Source organism: Staurois parvus, unplaced genomic scaffold (assembly GCF_062004578.1).
Source record: "Staurois parvus isolate SC_StPar_1 unplaced genomic scaffold, SC_StPar_1.0 ptg000636l, whole genome shotgun sequence".
Classification (NCBI taxonomy): domain Eukaryota; kingdom Metazoa; phylum Chordata; class Amphibia; order Anura; family Ranidae; genus Staurois; species Staurois parvus.
Genome location: NW_028318432.1, coordinates 10,806,616 through 10,828,495, shown reverse-complemented (window position 1 = coordinate 10,828,495; position 21,880 = coordinate 10,806,616). Strand labels below are relative to the sequence as shown.

The following is a 21,880-nucleotide window of genomic DNA, read 5'->3' as shown; positions in this document are numbered from 1 at the left end:
TCCAAATGTTGTGGAACTACAAGTCCCATGAGGCATTGCAAGGCTAACATTTACAAGCATGTCTCCCAAAGGCAGAGGCATGATGGGACTTGTAGTTCTGCAACAGCTGGAGGGCCATCAGTTTGACACCCCTGGCATAAAGTGAACCTGTGCTTTGCCCCTGCAAGTAGCAACAGGTTCACTTTAATAGGATTCCTCCTAGCAACACATACACTTTCCACTTATTTCCCCTCTGTTCAGTGGTCAGGAAATAAAAAAATAACTCCCTTTATAATCCCCTTCTTCCAATGTGACAGCACTGGTGGTTGTCACGGGCTTGGGGTAGTGGAGCTTACACAGGGCTTTCACTATTTTATTACTGGTGGACAAACAGAGCAGCAGAGGAACAAATGGAAGGTAAGTATGTGCTGCTAGTGTTGCCAGCATTCAAGGAAAACTGTCCTTTGCCATGCATGGGCAAAACACATGTTCACTTTAAAGCTGATCTCCAGGCAGCTATATATTTAAAGCAGAACACCTGGCAAAAAAGTCTTTACATGTCCAAGTTGCTGCTTTCATGCTTTCACTGAATATGTCATCCATCTTCTGCTTCAGTTAGTAGTTGCTCTGAAATAGTTCATTCAATTTTAAATCAAACCATTAATTCTCTTTGGTTTCCTGTGTGTAAGACAGGTGGCTGCTATGCCTCCTATTCTCCATTCACTACAATTCCCTGTGGTTGATGGGAACTGTAGTTTTCTTTTACTGCAGAGAGGGAGAAGAGATATGATATATCCCTGCTGTTGCACTTCCTCCTTGGCAGAGCAGATGTTGTTATCTTTTGAATTACAGAGATGAGGTCATGGAAATTCAATTAGACTTGTCTCTTAAATGGTAAGGATTTTAAAAATTGTGATAATTGTTTAGAGATTTGTGTAGGGGGCGTACTAATGGGTGATTTTTTTGCCTATCTTGGAGTTCTTCTTTAAAAAAACACAATTAAGTATTACTGAGTTAACAAAACATTTACATAAAAGTAGCACAATTACCTGAATCTGTGTTTATATCAGCTTTCTGACATTCCCTGCAAAGCAGCACTCAGACCAGGAGAGGGATGGACGGTACATGCACTGGTGGGGGGAGACAGCTGGGTGGACAGAACTGATGACTTACTAGTGTGTTCCTGTTCCTCTCATTGTCCAATCAGCAGGTTGAACACCAGGAGCTGACACCACTGTATTCCATCACTGTGACAGAGAAAGCGATGGCACAACCCTGGCTGTGCTGTTCAGTCACTGTACTGCACTACTGAGCAGGAAGGACAGGATGTCTCTATATTAAGCAACTAAGACTGCCCCATAAACAGGGGTGGACTGACAACTCATGGGGCCCCCGGGCAAGAGGGGATCATGGGGCCCTTGTGTCCTTGCCCAAACTCAAAAAAGCCTATGAAAAAGGTACCAAGGGGCGTGATGACGTCGGTGTGACGAAACCGGTTGGGCGTAGCCTACTCGATGTGGACGTTAGAGAGCCTTGCTGTTCTGTGCTGTATGGGAGAGATCTGCGGTGAGCGTTAACTGTATCTCAACCCTTTTTTGCGATTGAAGCTGGTGTCTGTTGGACACCTTGTTTGGGAGTTTCCTTATACCTTTTTTATTAAAGAGATAAATGAAAAAAACGTTATGCACCATTATGTTCTCTTTTTTGTCCCTGAGTGTACTGTATGCTCTCATGGAGGTATGAGAAAGAGTGGAGAAGTTCATAAGAGCTTGGGCTGCAAAGTTGTTTGTCTGTGATTATTATTATCTGGAAGTATCTGAAACATCACCATATCTATTTGGACATCGGGTTCATTGCTCCCAGAGCACAAGCGCTGTTGCTGGTTTATAATCTGACCAGCCATTAGCTCTGGTGAGTTCATTTAATCTCCTTTGGTGGTGGATTTTTCACAATTGGTTCAAGTCACTGAAGATCTATATATATATTTTTTGGACACTAATTTATGTTTGGACACTATAATTATTTATTTAAAACACTAATGTTTTTTGGATGATGATATACACCTTTGTATAAGTTTGTTATTAGCGCATACCTTTTAATTAGGATTATTGTTGCCAAAATTTATTTTGGGTGGGATATGCTGCTGACATTTTGGTGTTTTTTGTAAGTGGCGCTTTTTTCTTTTTTAATTTGGTATTGGTTGTAACACTTTCAGATAGTGCATCTCACCCACAAGATATAATAGAAGTCTATGGCAAAGCGCAGCTAACCTGCAGGAAAGCCACAGGTGCAATGAGCTGCACCCATGCTGCAGGTAGAACTCAATGCATTAGTGTGAAAGAAACCTTATAGGGGGTTAGGACATTAAGGGCTTGTTTACATTTGCAGTTTGGGGGGCAGTAAAACCCCATAGTTGAGACATGTTTTTACCATCCCCAAACCACTGGTGTAGTGTCACCTGAATAGGCTGCAAATTGCACCGGAATTCAGAAAAAGTAGTGCATGCACAACTTTTCAAAAAACACACCACACCAAATTACACGGTACTGCAGTACCATGTGATCTGGTTCAGACAAATGCACTGCATTTGGGGTACTGTTATCAATGTATTGGAACCAGCTGCAGATCCTTGTGTTCTGGTGTGAACCGACCCTAAAGGAAATTAAAAATCCAGCAGAGAAATTAGAACACCTAATAATGGCCACATCACGTGTAATAACCAGGAAATCAGCAATCAAGTCTCTAAGACTGCCTTTCTCAATCTTTTTAACATGGAAGAACCCTTGGAAAAAACTTTACAATCTCAGCAAACCCCTACTAATAATCACTTTATCTACAGCTCACGTTACATTAGTGTGAGGGTCACTGGGAGGTATGCTCCTTACCAGGGGCGGACTGACAACTCATGGGGCCTCCGGGCAATAGGGGATCATGGGGCCCCTGTGTCCTTGCCCAAACTCAAAAAAGCCTATGAAAAAGGTACCAGGGGCATCTCATGGGGCCCCCTACTGACCCCGGGCCCTCGGGCAGTGCCTGAGTTTCCAATTGGTCAGTCCGCCCCTGCTCCTTACACTTATGGTCATTTCCCTCTTACAGAAAGCTAATAAGATCATTATTGTCAGTGATTACTTATTGGAGTGGCAGACATTGCTCTTTGCTCAAGGAACCTCTAGTAACCTTTGAAAGAACCCTAGGGTTCTGTGGAACCCTGGTTGAGAAAGGCTGTTCTAAGAGTTATAAAATATTTTCAGGTGATTTAACTCCCTAGAATCTTCCATGTCTTGTTTTTCTAGAACGTACCCATCAGGTAACCCTTCACAGTACATAATGAGTGTGCCATCTGATCAAATTAATTTATGGCTTTGGAGAGCCATTGCCAGTACATTTTCATACACATTGATATCATTACATTAAAGTAATATTAAAAGTTTATTTTTTTTTTTAAGAGAAAATAACAAACATGCCTATACTTATCTGCTGTGTACAGTGGTTTTGCACAGAGCAGCCCGGATTCTCCTCTTCTCGAGTCCCCTGCAGGCGCTCCTGGCTTCTCCCTCCTGTCGGGTGCCCCTGACAGCAAGCAGCTTGGCCCAGCCCCCTCTCTTTTCTCATTGGCTCACTGGCTGTGATTGACAGCAGTGGGAGCCAATGACTCCTGCTTCTGTCTCAGCCAATGAGAAGAGGGAGTCCTGGGATAGACAAGACTCCTGTGCACATCGCTGGATCAAAAGAGGGCGTAGGTGAGTATTGGTGGGGCTGGGGTTGAGGCTGCAAACAAAAGGTTTTTTACCTTCATGCATAAAATGTATGAAGGTAAAAAATCCTTGAGCCTTTAGAACCACTGTAACTCAACCAGAGGTCTCTTCTAGACTCCAGTGTTGTCCATACTAAAATATTCATAATTAAATTAACATAAAATAAATTATTATTAAAATAATAGTGAATAGAATAATTTTCTTCAAATGACCCATTTATACGTTTAAGAACTGACTAGCTGGACCAATAGTAAATAAATAAATTATTGTGCTGCGCTCCCTAAAAACAAAAACAGCATGTGCATATACAGTCATGGCCGAAATTGTTGGCACCCTTGATATTTCTCCAGGAAATCATGTATTTCTCACGAAACGTATTGCATTAACACATGTTTTGCTATACACATGTTTATTCCCTTTGTGTGTATTGGGACAAAACAAAAAAAGGGAGGAAAGAAAGCAAATTCGACATAATGTCACACAAACCTCCAAAAATGGGCTGGACAAAAGTATTGGCACCCTTTCACAACTGCGGATAAATAAGAATGTTACAAGCATGTGATGCTCCTGTAAACTCACCTGGGGCAAGTAACAGGTGTGGGCAATATAGAAATCACACCTGAAAGCAGATAAAAAGGAGAGACGTTCACTTAACCTTTGCATTGTGTGTCTGTCTGTGCCACACTAAGCATGGACAACAGAAAGAGGAGACGAGAACTGTCTGAGGACCTGAGAACCAAAATTGTGGCAAAATATCAACAATCTCAAGGTTACAAGTCCATCTCCAGAGAACTAGATTTGCCTTTGTCCACAGTGCGCAACATTATCAAGAAGTTTGCAACCCATGGCACTGTAGCTAATCTCCCTGGTCGTGGACGGATGAGGAAAATTGATGAAAGATTGCAACGCAGAATAGTCCGGATGGTGGATAAGCAGCCCCAAACATGTTCCAAAGACATTCAAGCTGTCCTGCAGGCTCAGGGAGCATCAGTGTCAGCGCGAACTATCCGTCGACATTTAAATGAAATGAAACGCTATGGCAGGAGACCCAGGAGGACCCCACTGCTGACACAGAGACATAAAAAAGCAAGACTACAGTTTGCCAAAATGTACTTGAGTAAGCCAAAAGCCTTCTGGGAAAACGTCTTGTGGACAGATGAGACCAAGATAGAGCTTTTCGGTAAAGCACATCATTCTACTGTTTACCGAAAACGGAATGAGGCCTACAAAGAACAAAACACAGTACCTACGGTAAAATATGGTGGAGGTTCAATGATGTTTTGGGGTTGTTTTGCTGCCTCTGGCACTGGGTGCCTTGACTGTGTGCAAGGCATCATGAAATCTGAGGATTACCAAAGGATTTTGGGTCGCACTGTAGGGCCCAGTGTCAGAAAGCTGGGTTTGCGTCCAAGATCCTGGGTCTTCCAGCAGGACAATGACCCCAAACATACGTCAAAAAGCACTCAGAAATGGATGGCAAAGAAGCGCTGGAGAGTTCTGAAGTGGCCAGCAATGAGCCCAGATCTAAATCCCATTGAACACCTGTGGAGAGATCTTAAAATTGCTGTTGGGAAAAGGTGTCCTTCCAATAAGAGAGACCTGGAGCTGTTTGCAAAGGAAGAGTGGTCCAAAATTCCGGGTGAGAGGTGTCAGAAGCTTATTGATGGTTATAGGAAGCGACTGATTTCAGTTATGTTTTCCAAAGGGTGTGCAACCAAATATTAAGTTAAGGGTGCCAATACTTTTGTCCAGCCCATTTTTGGGGTTTTGTGTGACATTATGTCATATTTGCTTTTCTGCCTCTGTTTTATATTTGTTCCAATACATACAAAGGGAATAAACATGTGTATAGCAAAACATGTGTTAATGCAATACCTTTTTTGTGTGAAATACTTGATTTTCAGGAAAAATATCAAGGGTGCCAACAATTTCGGCCATGACTGTATATCAATTTTCAGAAACATACAATAACCATCTCAATTGTGTTCCACTAAAAATCCACCCAAGCAGCAAAAACATCCCAATATAATACACAAAAAATCCTCATAGAAAATCACCCATGCATCAAAAATCATCCCAGTGTAATAAACATAAGTCCTCTTTCCCATAAATCAGTTTCAATCAAATGGATTAATTTCAGGTTTCCAAGTTCCTTAAAGCAACACTGCTGCTCTATTATGTGCTCACCTATATTCACAGCCTACCAGGCTAATAAACGCAGTTTATCCCACATGAGGATGAAGGATCCCTTGGATGACCACCACCTTCTTTGGATCTCTCCACACTTCAGTGTTCCTGATTAACCACCTGGACAATTAATCCTCTTCTATGGACATACGGATAAATGGATATAATATGCCTCTTCCACCCCTCCTGGGGAATGAACCTCCTAAAGATTACTCCAGCAATCTGCACATGTATGGTAATAAAGGGAAACAAAGAATAGTGCTTTATCCTTTTAAAACACTTTCTTGCAAAACTAAGTTTGCCACACTCACATTGTAACAGATAAAAACAAGCCCATCAGTAAAAATAGCCATCAGTGTGTATCACACCCTCTCTCAGTACTCGCCGTATCACAGCAAAGCCGATCGAACGCGGTGACGTCAGAGCCCCTCCCCTATGCGTTACGCCTCCGGTCACGTGGCTTCATCAGGGGGAATTGATTGACTAGCTGGACCAATTCCTCCAGAAAAAGAACTTGCCATTAGATAGAGGAGCTAACATTGTCAACTTCTTTTACATCCCTGTATTTGCCTTGTTGTCATCCTCACTGTCCGGCTCAGGCAATCACAAGCACAAACAAGTAAGCAGTTAGGAATACTGGAACTCCTGACCTGCACACTTGCTCATGTAACTTGCTAAGAAATCAGGCCATTGGGTAAGGGGTGATGACCAGGGAACTAGATCTAAAATATAGAGCTCTACATGAAGTTGGTATTGGCAGCTTACAAATATTTGATATAAAAATTCCTGTTATTGTGGCAAAAATACTGCAGGTAGCTGTAACCCATAGCAATCAATAATCCGTTATTCATATAACCAGTGCGCAACAATGGAGCAGCAACAGCTTGCTTTTCTTAACCGTGTCCTTATGTGTCCCTAATGTAGCATGGAATGAAAAGATTAATTGATATTATGCCTAACACCTCCACCGCTGAGAATACACCTGAAAATTCACTTATATCTCCCAAGTCCTGGGACATGAGACAGAAGCAGCGTCTGCCTTCAATTTGTGCCTGTGTTCAGCAGTTCAGAGATCTGCACTGTGTTTTATCCATATGGAAACTATGCAGCTGGGATGAGTGATAACAGATTTCCTTGTGGTTATCAGCCACATTGTCAGTATGAGTAGAAGATCTGCTGTGTTTTATCAGAGAGGAAGGCTTTCATTGGAGCAGTTAACATAAAAGAATGTTTACAGCGCAATTCAACAGACCTGTCATTGTCAAACTCCATCCAAGTAGTACCTTTTTTGGACAGTTTCGGTGAATTCCATTATGTTCTCTCTGTAAAGTACACATTGAATTGCACTTCAATCTGCTGCCTTTGTTTATGGGTGTCTACTGTGCTGAACACAATCTGGAATCAAATCTAATAGATGTCTAACAGTTTGTGCCCATTATTATTATTATTATACAGTATTTATAAAGCGCCAATAGTTCGCTCAGCGCTGTACATTACAGAGGGGGACAGAACATGTGACAGAACAATACCAATACAATGCAAAACATGAGGGGATTGAGGGCCCTGCTCTTTCGAGCTTACAATCTAGGAGGGAGGGGATGGTGGTACAGGAGGAGATAGCTGTGGGGGATGGAGTGGTAGGAAGAGTGGAGGAGGTCGGCAGGTTAGGAGGGGGTGGGGTAGGCTTCCCTGAAGAGATGGGTTTTCAAGGTGCGCCTAAAGGAGAGGAGAGTAGGTGATAATCTGATGGGTTGGGGCAGGGAGTTCCAGAGGATGGGTGACATCCTGGAGATGTCCTGGAGGCGGGCATGGGAGGAGGAGACCAGGGAACTAGAGAGAAGGAGGTCTTGTGAGGAGCGGAGTGTGCGTGGTGGGCGATACTTTGATATTAGGTCAGTGATGTAGTTCGGGACAGTATGGTGGACAGCTTTGTACGTCAGTGTTAGGATTTTGAATTTGATCTGTTGCATACACATAAGATGAAAATACTGATGTAAATGTACAACATTTATGTAAAGCGCTGCGTAAATTGATGGTGCTACATAAGTACCTAAAATAAATAAGCGAAAAAAATCTTCAAGTCCGGCATTTTTGGGGGAATTGGGCAACAATCCAGAGTCTATGGGAAAGCGCACAGCTGCCTTGAATCAACATTCTTAGAGGAGTAAAGTATTTCAGCAGCTTAACCACTTTCCGTCCGGCCCATGTACAGTACATAAACAGTCGGACAGGAGCGCTGCCGGAGCAGGTGGACGGTTCTAAACGTCCCCCCCGCTTCCATTGCCTGTGCACGCTCCCTGGGAACACAGATCGCTGTACAGGACCTCTGCGTGAGGTCCCGATTCATGTGATCACTGATTGGCCAATCAGTGATCACATGAATTGTAGTAAACAAGTTGTCACTTCCTGACATCATTGTTTACTAAGTGTGAAATCTTTGAATGATCACAGAGGTCACATGGTACAAGGCTATTCACAACAGCCTTGTCCCATGTAACAAGCTGTGAACAATCACAGCTTGCACAGTATTTCTCAATGGCTGCAAGAATGCAGCCAGAGAGAAGGAGAAATGATTGCTTTTACAGCCTTTATGGGTGTAAAAGCAATCAGTGTAAAAAAAGAAAAAATCTTCATCACCCCCCACAAGTAGTACATGGTACTGCTAGGGTGACAGTATGTTAAAAAAACCCCACATAAATAATAATATAAAAAAATAAAAATGTAGGAGAATTATTTATTTGCAAAATGTTATAAGAAAAACACTTTTTTTTCAAAATATTTGGACTTTTTCATTTATATAGCAAAAAAAAATAAAAATCCCAGTGGTGAATAAATACCACCAAAATAAAGCTTTATCTGTCTCAAAACAATGCTAAAAAATTCATATGGGTACAGTGTTGCATGACCGCTGAATTGTCATTCAAAGTGTGATAGCTCTGAAAGCTGAAAATTGGCCTGGACTGGAAGGGGGTGAAAGTGTCCTGACCCCTCTCCTTCTTCCATTGCCCTTATGCAATTAGAACATTGCTGTCTTGGGGAGAAACTAGGCCAAAAGCATTGTTAGATGGTCAAATTGTACACTCATTCAACCATTTACTAATGTCTGTTTCTGGCTTTACGTTGTTCTGTGAGCACCATGCAATTTCCCTGCCACTGTGTTTTAAAAAAAAAATAAAGGAACCTTTTTCCTGCATGAAACACAGGCACAGCAGTCTATTCAAATGAATGGGGTGCCGTTCCTGTGCAAATGTGGCTCGCAGAGGTGCAAAAGTGTGAACCTAACCTAAAGGAGTTCTATAGTCACAGCATACACCTTTGTTTTAGAACATCAACTTTGTAATAACAATACAGACAATTGTTATTTTTTACAAATCTCCTTTCATGTTGTGATTGCTGCCTGTCTTCTGGCATATCTTTCCACAACTTCCCAATTTCCCTGCTTGTTTTGCAGCTTCTCCGCTGCTGTTTACAGTTAATTTCTAAGGACTACATGTTCCATGATACCTTGCTGCCTGAAAGCAGTGATTCATGTACTGAAACCTGAAACTCCTCCTCTAAGCATCTCTGTAGTTCAGAAGGCAGACTCCGTGAAATGTGTGACACAGCAGTGCCTACTCACAGGGCATAATCAATACGTGTTACAGAATTCAAGGAAATAAATGTGCGGGAATCTTCATAAAGTAAGTTTACAAACTTTAGGATTATTATTATTATTATACAGTATTTATAAAGCGCCAATGGTTCGCTCAGCGCTGTACATTACAAAGGGTGACAGAACAATACCAATACAATGCAAAACATGAGGGGATCGAGGGCCCTGCTCTTTCGAGCTTACAATCTAGGAGGGAGGGGATAGTGGTACAGGAGGAGATAGCTGTGGGGGATGGAGTGGTAGGAAGAGTGGAGGAGGTCAGCAAGTTAGCAGGGGGCGGGGTAGGCTTCCCTGAAGAGATGGGTTTTCAGGGTGCGCCTAAAGGAGAGGAGAGTAGGTGATAATCTGATGGGTTGGGGCAGGGAGTTCCAGAGGATGGGTGACACCCTGGAGAAGTCCTGGAGGCGGGCATGGGAGGAGGAGACCAGGGAACTAGAGAGAAGGAGGTCTTGTGAGGAGCGGAGTGTGCGTGCTGGGCGGTACTTGGATATTAGGTCAGTGATGTAGTTCGGGGCAGTATGGTGGACAGCTTTGTACGTCAGTGTTAGGATTTTGAATTTGATCCGTTGCGCAATTGGAAGCCAGTGGAGGGATTGGCAGAGGGGGGTGGCGGAGATGGATCAGTTGGAAAGGTGAATGAGTCTGGCAGCCGTATTCAGGATCGACTGAAGCGGGGATAGCCAGCGGCGAGGCAGGCCAGTGAGGAGGGAGTTGCAGTAGTCGAGTCGTGATATGATGAGGGAGTGGATGAGCTGTTAAGTGGTTTCTGGGGTTAGGAATGTGCGTATTTTGGCGATGTTGCGGAGGTGGAGTCTGCACGAGTTTGTTAAAGATTGTACTTGGGGCTGGAAGGATAGGTTGGAGTCCAGAATGACACCAAGTACTCTGGCCTGCGGTGCGGGTTTGATGGTAGCATTGTTGGATGTGATGGAGAAGCCAATGGGGGGTGGGGTCCGGGCTGGGGGGAAGACAAGAAACTCGGTTTTGGAGAGGTTCAGTTTAAGGAAGTGGAGCGACATCCAGTCTATGTCACTAAGTAGGTGTGTGATTCGGGCAGAGACTGAGGGGGTGAGGTGGGGGGTTGGGGGTAGATTTGTGTGTCGTCGGCATAGAGGTGGTAGTTGAAGCCGTGAGAGTGTATGAGTTGGCCAAGGGAGGATGTGTAGATGGGGAAGAGAAGGGGCCCGAGGACAGAGCCTTGGGGGACCCCAACAGAGAGGGGGAGGTGGTAGCATTATAGGTAACGCTGAAAGAGCGTTGTGACAGGTAGGATGAGAGCCAGGAGAGAGCAGAATCTCTGAGGCCGAGGGAGTGTAGTTTTTTGAGGAGGAAGGGGTGGTCGACTGTATCGAAGGCCGCAGAGAGGTCAAGGAGTAGGAGCACTGAATAGTGGCCATTAGCTTTGGAGGTTAGCAGGTCATTGGAGAGTTTGAGTAAGGCAATTTCGGTGGAGTGTAGGGGACGGAAGCCAGACTGGGGGATCGAAGAGGTTGTTGTCATTGAGGTGAGAGCATAGGCGGGTGTAGACTAGGCGCTCGAGGAGTTTAGATGTAAATGGGAGCAGGGAGATGGGTCTGAGGTTGTTCGGGTCATTGGGGTCCAGGGAGGGCTTTTTAAGTATGGGGGTGATCCTTCAGATTCATGTAGGTGATCCTTCAGATTCATGTAGGTAGGCTAGAAATAACTGAAACACAATGTGGAAATGAATATAAGACTTCAAATTTTGATCATAGATACGCTTTAAAGCCCATTCGAAACTAATTGAGAAGTTATAGCTAGGTGCCAGTGGGTTACATTTGCTACTGGCTTTTGATATTGATTGGTATTCCCATAAGCTGGGGATCCCTAAGTGTTCCCTTTTTTGAGAACTTAGACTTTAGTTCTGATGGCTTAAAGAAAATATGTAGTCTTATTGTACATTTCTGTATTATTTCTTTATTAATTTATGTAAAATGGTTAGGACTAAAAAATTATCAAAAAATTTTTTTAGCTGGAAAATGAGAAATATAGCATATTGATATTTTTTATCCTGATTATGATCCAGTGGTGGAGCTTTGGTCTCTTCTTTGAAGATTCTAAGGCTCCATGTACACTGCACCTGATAAACTCACGTTTAGGAGCTTTTCTGCATTTTTTTCAGCAGCCCCTGAACTCTCCCTAATGTATTCCTATGTGTCCATGTACACATCGTCGTTTACAGGCAGTGGAGTTTAGTCGTTTTTTTTAATTGCACCAAACTTGCGTTCAGGAGTAGATTTTATCAGCGTTCCAAATGCCAAACGCTTGTAAACTCGGCTAATTGCGTTTATAAGCGTTTGGACAATTTTTTTAACTCTTCCATTTCCAGATGCTGTCCAGAGCCTTTTTTCATCATGATAAATGCATGCAAAGTGTTTTCCCGGTACTCAAAAGGACCTGGTACACCATACTTTGAGGTTTCGCATGAAAGAAAATATGTTAGACACCGCTGCAATTATTTCTGCACAGAAATGAGCTGGAACACATCCAAAAACCACAAACAAAAAAGACAGCTAATCTCAACACGTACTGCTCTCTCTGCTTCTGCTCTCTCTATTTCTCTCACAATGTCTGAAATAGTAAATTTTGTACTGTTTTTCAGTGCATTCTGGGCATTTGGGAAGGTCTCCTGAGGTTATCTTCAAAAAAACGCTTCTAAACACAAACGCGCATAAACGCGGCTAAACAGATGTTTTTTAACCTACGTTTTCCAGCAGTCAGTTTCCATTGTTCAGAAGTGTCCCATGTACATGGAGCCTAAGTGTGCCTTGTTTAGCTAATACATAGCACTCTGGAAATCCTTTGTCATGTATATATAGTGAAAAAAAATGCAAAACATAAATGTAAAATTAGTATATGGATCCTTTTATGGATAGCTCCTGTCAAACAGCTGAACACACTAAAAAGATTTATAAAGCTATGCAGTATATGACTATATAATGAAGATGACAACACCCTAAAATTTGCCTTTATGGCAGCACTACCACTATGCTATCCCCTCTACCCTTTAAGGATACATTTACCTTTTGAAGCACGTACATGTTCCATCAAGTTTAGGGTTATGCTCCAGCTCTTGCCGCCAATTCTCCGATCCCTTCCTCAGTGTGACGTGGGCAGGGGATCTTCTTCCACCCCCGCTGTCACAATTTAAAAACAGTGCGCCCGTGTGGGCGGTCTGTGAATTAATGAACTGCTGTCAGTGACAGCAGCTGACAGCTTGTAGTTCTGAATGAACTGCGAGGGCGCTGAGGAGCATTTTCATAGTTCATTCACAGGCCCTACAGCTTTCAGTTTGACAGCCTATATGCAGGTATGGGCTGAAAGCTGCAGGGCTTGTCTGCAGATGCCTAACATTGCACCACTGATCATGGGTACAATGCTTTCCAGACTCCTGCAGTAAAAAAATAATAAATGCAAAAATAAATATGTGCATTCATTATTTTTGTCAAAAAGTGAACTTATCCTTTAACTATTTACATAGCAGACACTACTACAGCCAACTATTAGCAGGCATTTGGTGCCTCAGTATTAAGACACATCTCAGTTAATTACACTGGCTGAACTGAAAATTATGTTTGTGACTTTTTTTTTCTTTTTTTAAAGAAATACTTTCATGAACTAAGTGGTGTTTTTGATATACTGTTTTTGCCTGGACTTAGGTTTTAAGAAGGTTATTTATTAGTTATTGCTGAACTTCAAGTCTTGTCACGTACAGTCTGAATGTCTCCATTTATTTATAAGTTGGAATATATCTGCAAAGGTTACTTTTTCATTCTAATTATTTTTATTGCATTCCTAATGCACATTGGGGCAAGAAAAGCATAGTTGTTTAAATTGCTAAATGCAATAAGATGAATTTCATCTACCGAGACAGTATTTAAATAGTAATTCTGCCCCATAGACTTAATCTCATTAGACCATGCTGGCTTTGAGTTACATTTTAGTTGAGATTTTACAATCTCTATGCTCAGTAATTTTGTGGTGGAAAAGCATGCATGCTGCATATTTACATGATAACATAGCCGGTGAGGTAAAGCAGAACATTAAGCCACACTTTATACTGGCTTCTATTCATAAAGAAACAGCTATAGTATTCCCCACGTCAAAACAAACTGGAGAAAAAAACTGAAACAATACAAGCTTTAGCCAAATACCCAAAACAGGCTTCTGTGTTTGAACCTATTTAAAGGAGATCATCCAGGCAAAACTAAAATTTGGTACTGACCAGCCTGTTTGGCTAAGCAGAATTCTATAGTGTAATTTATTGGGCAGTACAGTGGTCTGGTGATTAGCATTCCTGCCCTGTACTGCTAGTGTGGTTGGTTTGAATTGAAGCCAGGATACTACCTGCATGGAGTTTGCATGTTCTTCCTGTGCTTGTGTGAGTTTCCTTGGGGTGGTCTGGTTTGTGGTTTGGGGTGCAAGCTGGTAGGTCAATCGGTTCCTGTCTAAATTGGCCTTAGTACATGTGAACTAGGGACTAGACGTGCCATTTGTTTTGTTCCGAATCTAAATTTGGATGAATTTTTGGTTATTCAGAGATTCGGATGTATTTTGTTGAAATTCATTTAGATTTGTTGATTTATTTTCTAATTAATTCCAAATTTTCCATGTTGAGGGCATGTGGCTTAGTATGGTTCAGGAGAGGGGGAAACTCGCTCATCCCCTCCCTTTCCTGACCTGCTCTGAGGAAAGGGATTCATCCCCGAAACATTTCAGCAACCCAACCGCACTGACATTCGGACACCCTGCCCATTGTTGTGGCCATCTGCATTGTCATACAAAGCGTTATACACATGTTTATTATGCCATGTTTGTGAGTATGTTTTTGGCTTTTATGCATTTTGAATAAAACGTGGATAATGCACTAGGTGTTTGCGCTACTTGTTTGAAACCTTTTTTCTTTTTCTTGACCTGCCGGGCTGCATGCTTGGAAAAGGGTCTGGTATAGATTCTGGGAGGAGGACCATACCATTTTTTAAAAGATTTTGGCATGGGGTTCCCCTTAAAATTCATACCAAACCCAAAGGCTCTTTAACCTTCTTAGCGGTGTTCCCGAGTGTAGCTCGGGGTAAAATTTCTATACCAAAAGCGGTAACCCCAAGCTACACTCGGGCTTACCATGCGGCGCTGCTCTGGGGGTCCCTGCAGCACTTACCTTGTCCTTCGCTCCCGCGATGTGTCCCCTCCAGCGTCCCCGGCCAATGCCGGCATCCAGCTTCTGTGTTCCGGTCCCTGTGACAACGGGAAATTTGAATTTTTTAAAAAATGTCATTTTTGCAGTCATTGCTATTTCAATGCATTTCACATACATTTTGTCCCGAGTGCTTTGTCCTGCGCCCTGCCTGCATTTTGAATGTTCTTTCTGCCTGGAAACTTAGAAAAGTCCGTGGCGTCCAAAAAGCATCCCTTTATGTCAAAAGCAGTTTTAGAACAGCGATAGTAAATCAGAACCACTTGCAGAATTGAGTGATAATGATTCGTGGGGAAAGTCGTCATCACACTGAAAACAATTTTGCGACTTTGCTCAGCGATGTGCGAATTTGCCTTTGTATTTCAAATTTCAGTGTTTTTGGTTTGATTATATTATTGAATTAAATTTATTATTATTATATTATTATTTTTTATGATTATTTATTAAATTATAATTCATGATTTCGTGTTTCAAATTTTATCATACCCGGGATGTTTAATAGACTCTTGTTCAGACAGATTTCAGTGAGTTATTCCTAAAAATTACAGCCTACAATAAAAAACTACATATTTCCATGCAAAAAAATGGTACCGCTTTCAGCACAAAAAATCGGAAAGAATCATACCGCCAAGGAGGTTAAGGGACCCCACAATGATTGTTTTCTAAATTTTTTATTTTTTTATTTTGTTTACGTTCAGCTGAAATCCCCCTGACATCTGATGAGTGATCGGTTGTTAAGGATGTGGCAGCTGGCTTGCCAGCCCACTCCTTAACAATCAGCTATCCTTCACACAGAATTCAAATCGTTCTAAAATGTAAAATTCGTCAGAAAATGACTAAACAAAACGTAACTAAAATTCCAAAATGAATCAACAAAATTAAATTAGCAACATAATGAATCTATCAGAAACTAATCTAAACAAATGTTTCCATTCTGCACTTGTCTAATAGGAACCTTAATCTGGCCATAGATGATGAACACATTCCTCCTTCCTCCTTTTTTATTTGCATGATTTACTAGAGGGAATACAGTATTTTAATAGTGGACTTGTTTTTTAAAATCACATCTTTCTGTTGCAGATTAAGGTGAGATTTCTTATTTTGTTTGTTGCAATTTACTAAAAGCCACTTTTTTTCTTTTTCAGCTGTTGATTGATATGGTTGGCTCCACTGATGATGCTCTCCAAGAGGCATCTGCTGGTTGCATTGCCAATATACGCCGACTAGCTTTGGCTAATGAAAAGGCAAGATATGGCTAAAGGAAGAACTGTTTCTACTCTTTGTTCAACCTCAATTCACATTCTGTTAATACTTTAAGGACAACTCTGCTCAAGCATATTGGGCAGAGGGGAATTAAGAGATATGCATGTGTGACTTCTGATGCTTTCCCCTATGTATCCACTCACCTGGGTGTTTCCATGATGAACACTTTCCCTGGTCGTTTTTCATTGTAATGCCTTTGTCAGAAAATGTTAACATCAACGTGAAGAAAAATCTTATGAAACGCTTACCTGAAGGTAGAAATTTGAAATGCAAATTATTGGATGGTAAAAACAAAGGAACAAAGATAAGCAACACTTGCACATGTATGTCCCAGCTCTCCTCCACCAAAACACCTTTGCGTAGTCTTCCATTAAAGTGACTTTAATACCAAAATAACTGTATAAAATAATATTTATCAGGAAGTAAATTATTAAAGTGGTTGTAAGCCTCCGAAGTGAAAAATGAACACAGCATATTCTTCCATAGGGCATGCTTGCCTAAATCCAAAGCACTTAGTGTGATTTCTGTCTCCTCTCTCATTCCTCTGCTATCTGCATGAGTCACTTCTGACAGTCTATGCCAACACCAGACAATTCCAGGTGGTGGCCCTGCCCCCCCAGCCAGCACACAGCAGGTGATTGACAGCCTCAGCTCTGCATGTTTCCTTATGAGACCTTGTATGGGGGGGGGGTCTATTCCTTCCACTCAGGGCTCAAATCACAATAAACTCCCTTCTCTATGTTGTGCAGTGTGTGACATCAGATCTCCACCCCCTGCATTCTGAAGTGCAGAAATGCTGTGCAAACTGTGCACTTTGAAATGCTTTGGAGGAGAGAGGGCTTTTGATAAACAGATGCAACTTATGTAGGAAAATTTCTTTCATCCCTGTGTATCACCTGAGGCCAGTCATATGTAAGGGTTTACAACCACTTTAAATACTCACCTCTCCTGCCACCTGCAGCGCCAGTCTCTACTGCATTGAAGGGAAACCACTGGATACTTCAGTACAGGACATAGTAGTGACCTCAGCAGGAGAAACCACTGAGCACTCCATGGGAACAGGAATCCAACACTATTGAAAGTGGAGAATCCTACAGTTTCATAGCCGGCGGTTTCTCTTCACTGCAGCGGAAATCAGCAACACAGGTGGTGGGAGAACAATATATATCTTACAAAGTATTAAATATAAAAAAGCAACCTGTGTTATTAAATATACAGATATGACATCATACATGTAGGGAATATACAGTAAATACACATCCCATTACTAAGGGGGATTATATATTATACATAGATGGTAATACTTGTTGTTATATTGGAAAATGTGCATCCTCTACACCAGTCTTTCTCAACCAGGGTGCCCTGGCACGCTGGGGTGCCTTGAGGTTTCTTCAGGGGTGCCTTAGCAAAATGTCTAAAAATTGCCCAAAACTTGTATACAGCCAGCGGGTGGAACAACCCTGCCTTTTAGTTACACAAAGCCACAGGTTTTCATTGTGCACCATAATGACCTTCTAGCAGCCAGCGTCCTGACAACCAGTGAGGAGGACGTCAGCTGCATGCACAGCATCCTAGTTTGACCCTCCCCCACCCCTCTCCATCAGTGCTGGGGTTACATTAGCTCAGTGATGGAGAAAAACTGAGGGAGAAGAGAAACACTAGAATACTAGTCAGTACCAGTGTGCAAAAGTGTATTTGCTTTGGAAGAATTAATCCCCTCTAATGTTGGGTGTTCTACATGTTTGGATGTTGTTGCGTTATAGAAAACTATTAGAACAGTTTTTCACATTTTAGAATGGGGTGCCTCGGGACTGTCCATAATTTTAAAGGGTTCCTTGATCGAAAAAAGGTTGAGAAACACTGTGCTACACCACCATTTACTTACAATACCCAGAAATCAGATAGGTGTATTTACTAATATTATTTCCTTGTAGCCATGATAAAGGAGCATGCTCTGAACCCCTAAACGAGTTGTTGTTTTTTTATTGACTTTAACTTTTAATAAACTTCTGGACTTGACGTACATGTCTGATACTTTCATCACCAACCACCAGCCATAAAAACTGACCGACAGATGGAATTTCTATCTTTTTCCTCTTTCTATCCAGAACTAAATAAATTGCTGGGTTTGTGTTTTTATATGTCAGTCTTAGCTAAGTATTTAAAATTTGTTACACTTTGAACATTGCATGTTTGTTAAGCGAAACAAAAAAAAAAGCGCACCAACCTTGCACATTACCTCAGTAAACCAAAATTTTATTGAATACAGAATGATACTAACAAACAGCAAAGTAAATCAAGCATGTAAGTCCTCAAAGGATGAAGAAGGGACGCCCTTCGAAACGCATCAGCTGTACTCTGAGTGTCTACCCCTATGATGGGACTCGCCCAGGCTTCATAATTTTCAAGTTCCTTTGAGGACTTACATGCTTGATTTACTTCGCTGTTTGTGAGTATCATTCTGTATTCAATAAAATTTTGGTTTACTGAGGTAATGCGCAAGGTTGGTGCGCTTTTTGTTTTGTTTCGCTTTGCAGTACTGGTTGGGCTTCATCAGCCTTGTTTGGAGCTGCACAACCCTATATGCATTGGTGGTCAAATTTTTCAAATTCTTGTTCCATCCATCCACCACCTATCTGGATCTCAGAGCGCAAGAGAGTTCGTTTCTGGTTCTATTGCATCTTTGTTAGCCAGGGTTCAGTTGACAAGATGGCTCCCTACAGCACGGCTACCATCTGTTGTATTTTAAAAGGTTTCAGTTATAAATCCGTTTTTTAATGCTGACTGTACTCAAGATGCTTTCAGTATGTTCAGACAGCAATGTGTACATTGCCCAGTATGCATCACTAGTAAAATCCATAAAACAGAATATGTGTACTATGTCCGCTTATGTCAAAACTGATGTGTATTTCACAGTATGTTACCGCCCTGGATCTTATAAACCTGTCATTGTGTGCTCTGCAGTATTTTTAGACCTGAGCAACACACTGACTGCCAATCAGACATGACATCTGGCAGTACAGACATACTGAAGCTGGAATGTCCACTTCATTCCAACAGAATAGTGTAACTTATTTCAGTGTTACAATGATACCAACTTCCAACATCTAATTATACGAAAAAAGCTGATCTATAAATTAAGAGACTGACAGCCAAGGCTCTCCAGGCATCTAGTATGCCTTGCCATGCTGGGAGATTTCAACAGCTGGAGAGTTACAATTTACCTAAATATTTCCATATAAATATATTTAAATATAGCAGGGATATTGAATTAAAATTCAAGGATGTCCGGTCACTAAAATTTTCTTCCGGCCGAGCTCCGAATATGGTGTTCCCATCAGTGTGCCCCTTACATTAGGTATCGTCATCAGAGTGCAACTTTACATCATGTATTCCCATCACATCAGGTGTGCCCTTCAGAGTGCTCCTTTACATCAGTTGTCCCCATCAGAGTGCCCCTTTACATCAGGTATCCCCATCACATTGCCACCTTACATCAGGTATTCCCGTCAGACTGCCCCCTTACACTCAAAGTACCCCTTTCTATCATATTTCCCCATCAGATTGCCCCTTTACGTCATATTCCCCATCAGATTGCCCCTTTACATCATATTCCCCATCAGAGTGCCCCTTTACATCACATGTGTCCATCAGAGTGCCCCTTTTCACAATATGTGCCCATTTGTGCCCTCTTAACATAAAATGGGCCCATCAGAGTGCCCCCGTAACATAAAATAAGGGGCATGCTGATGAGTTCATTTTATGTTAAGGGGCATTCTGATGGGCACATTTATATTAAGGGGCACTCTGATGGATACACTTTATGTTAAGGGACACTCTGATGGGCACATTTTATGTTAAGGGGCACTCTGATAGGCACATTCTATGTTGTGCCCATCAGAGTGCACCTTAACATTAAATGTGCCCGTTAGAGTGCACCTTAACTTAAAGTAAGGGGCACTCTGATGAGCACATTTGTATTAAGGGGCACTCTGATGGGCACATGTTATATTAAGGGGCACTCTAAGGGGAACATTTGTATTAAGGGGCACTCTGATGGGCACATGTTATATTAACCCCCCTGGCGGTATTCCCGAGTGTAGCTTGGGGTTAACTTTCAGTACCAGAAGCGGTAACCCCGAGCTATACTCGGGATTACCCTGCAGTGTTGCTCTGTGATCCCTCCAGCACATACCTTGTCCTGCGGTCCCATGATGTCCCCCCTGCAGCGTCCCCGACCATGTCCTCCGGCCGATGCTGGCATCTGTCTTCTGGGTTCCATTCCCTGCGAGCGTCGGGATGTACACGACGTACAGGGGACGGAACTGGCGGGAATTTCAAAAATGTAAAAATTTGACACTCACTCAATACACTAAAATCTGATAGCATTACATTACTGTATTTTCACATACATTTTGTCCCGAGTGCTTTGTCCGGCGCCCTGCCTGCATTTTTACCGTTCTTTCTGCCTGGAAACTGAGAAACGTCCATGGCGTCCAAAAAGCGTCCCTTTAGGTCAAAAGCGGTTTTAGACCAGCTAGAGAACAGCGATAGTAAATTATAACCACTTGCAGAATTGAGTGATAATGATTCGTGGGGAAATTCATCATCAGACACTAAAAACGATTTTGCGACTTTGCTCAGTGATGTGCTAACTTGGCGCTCTATTTCAAATTTCAATGTTTTTGGTTTGATTACATTATTGAATTAAATGTATTATTATTATTATATTTTTATTTTTTATGATTATTTATTATATTATAATTTATGATTTTGTGTTTTAAATTTTATTATATCCGGGATGTTTACTAGACTCTTGTTCAGACAGATTTCAGTGAGTTATTCCTAAGAATTACAGGCCTACAATAAAAAAACAACATATTTCCATTGAAAACAATGTACCACTTTGAGCACAGAAATACTGACATAATCAGACTGCTGGGGAGGTTATTGGAAAGATGAGTGGAAGGAAACAGTGTGGTAGAAAAGGTGTACAAGCAACGAGGATAACTGCAGCCTTGAGAGGATTGTGAAGCAGAGGCCATTCAAGAATTTGAGGGAGAATCACAAGGAGTGAACTACGACAGACTGGTGACAGTGTTTCAAGAACCACGACACACGGGCGTATCCAGGACATGGGCTACAACTGTCGCATTCCTTGTGTCAAGCCACTCCTGAACCAGAGACAACGTCAGAAGCGCCTTACCTGGGCTAAGGAGAAAAGGGACTGGAGTGCTGCTCAGTGGTCCAACGTGCTCTTTTCGGATAAAAGTAAGATCAAGGTCCTTAGAGTCTGGGGGAAGAGTAGAGAGGCACAGAATACAAGTTGCATAAGGTACAGTATGTGGGGTATTGTCAAGAAAAAGATGAGACATACCAAACCCAACAATGCAGAGAGCTGAAAGGCCGCTATCAAAGCAACCTGGGCTTCCATAATAACTCAGCAGTGCCACACGCTGATCGCCTCCATGGCATGCCGCATTGATGCAGTAATTCATGCAAAAGGAGCCCTTACCAAGTATTGAGTGCATACTATACTGTACATGGACATGCTTTTCAGTAAGCCAATATTTCTGTATTCAAAATCCTTTTTTTAACCGCTTGCCGCCCTGCCACTGTGTATATACGTGTGCAGGGCGGCAGTGGAGCGCAAAACCACGTTTAAAAACGGGTTCCGCGCTCCCGACACTTTCGCCGGCAGGGGGCGCGCGCGCGCGCTCCCGCCGACCCGCGGGTGACACTATTTGATCCAGGAGGGATCAATCATTAGATTTCAGCCAGTGATTTCTGGCTGAAATCACATGATCGGTCCCTGTCCTATCCTGTCCTGTG

At 42.2% G+C, this 21,880-nt stretch overlaps 1 protein-coding gene across 1 annotated transcript in view; it reads left to right on the top strand.

The window, feature by feature from the left end:
• ODAD2 (outer dynein arm docking complex subunit 2) overlaps positions 1–18,067 on the top strand; it is a 202,024-nt gene extending 183,957 nt beyond the window's left edge. Inside the window, exon 20 of the mRNA XM_089693823.1 lies at positions 15,931–18,067. Coding sequence (XP_089549949.1) covers positions 15,931–16,044 — 114 coding nt within the window. The 3' untranslated portion in view covers positions 16,045–18,067. The remainder of the gene's footprint in view (positions 1–15,930) is intronic.
• The last annotated feature ends 3,813 nt before the right edge of the window (positions 18,068–21,880 follow it).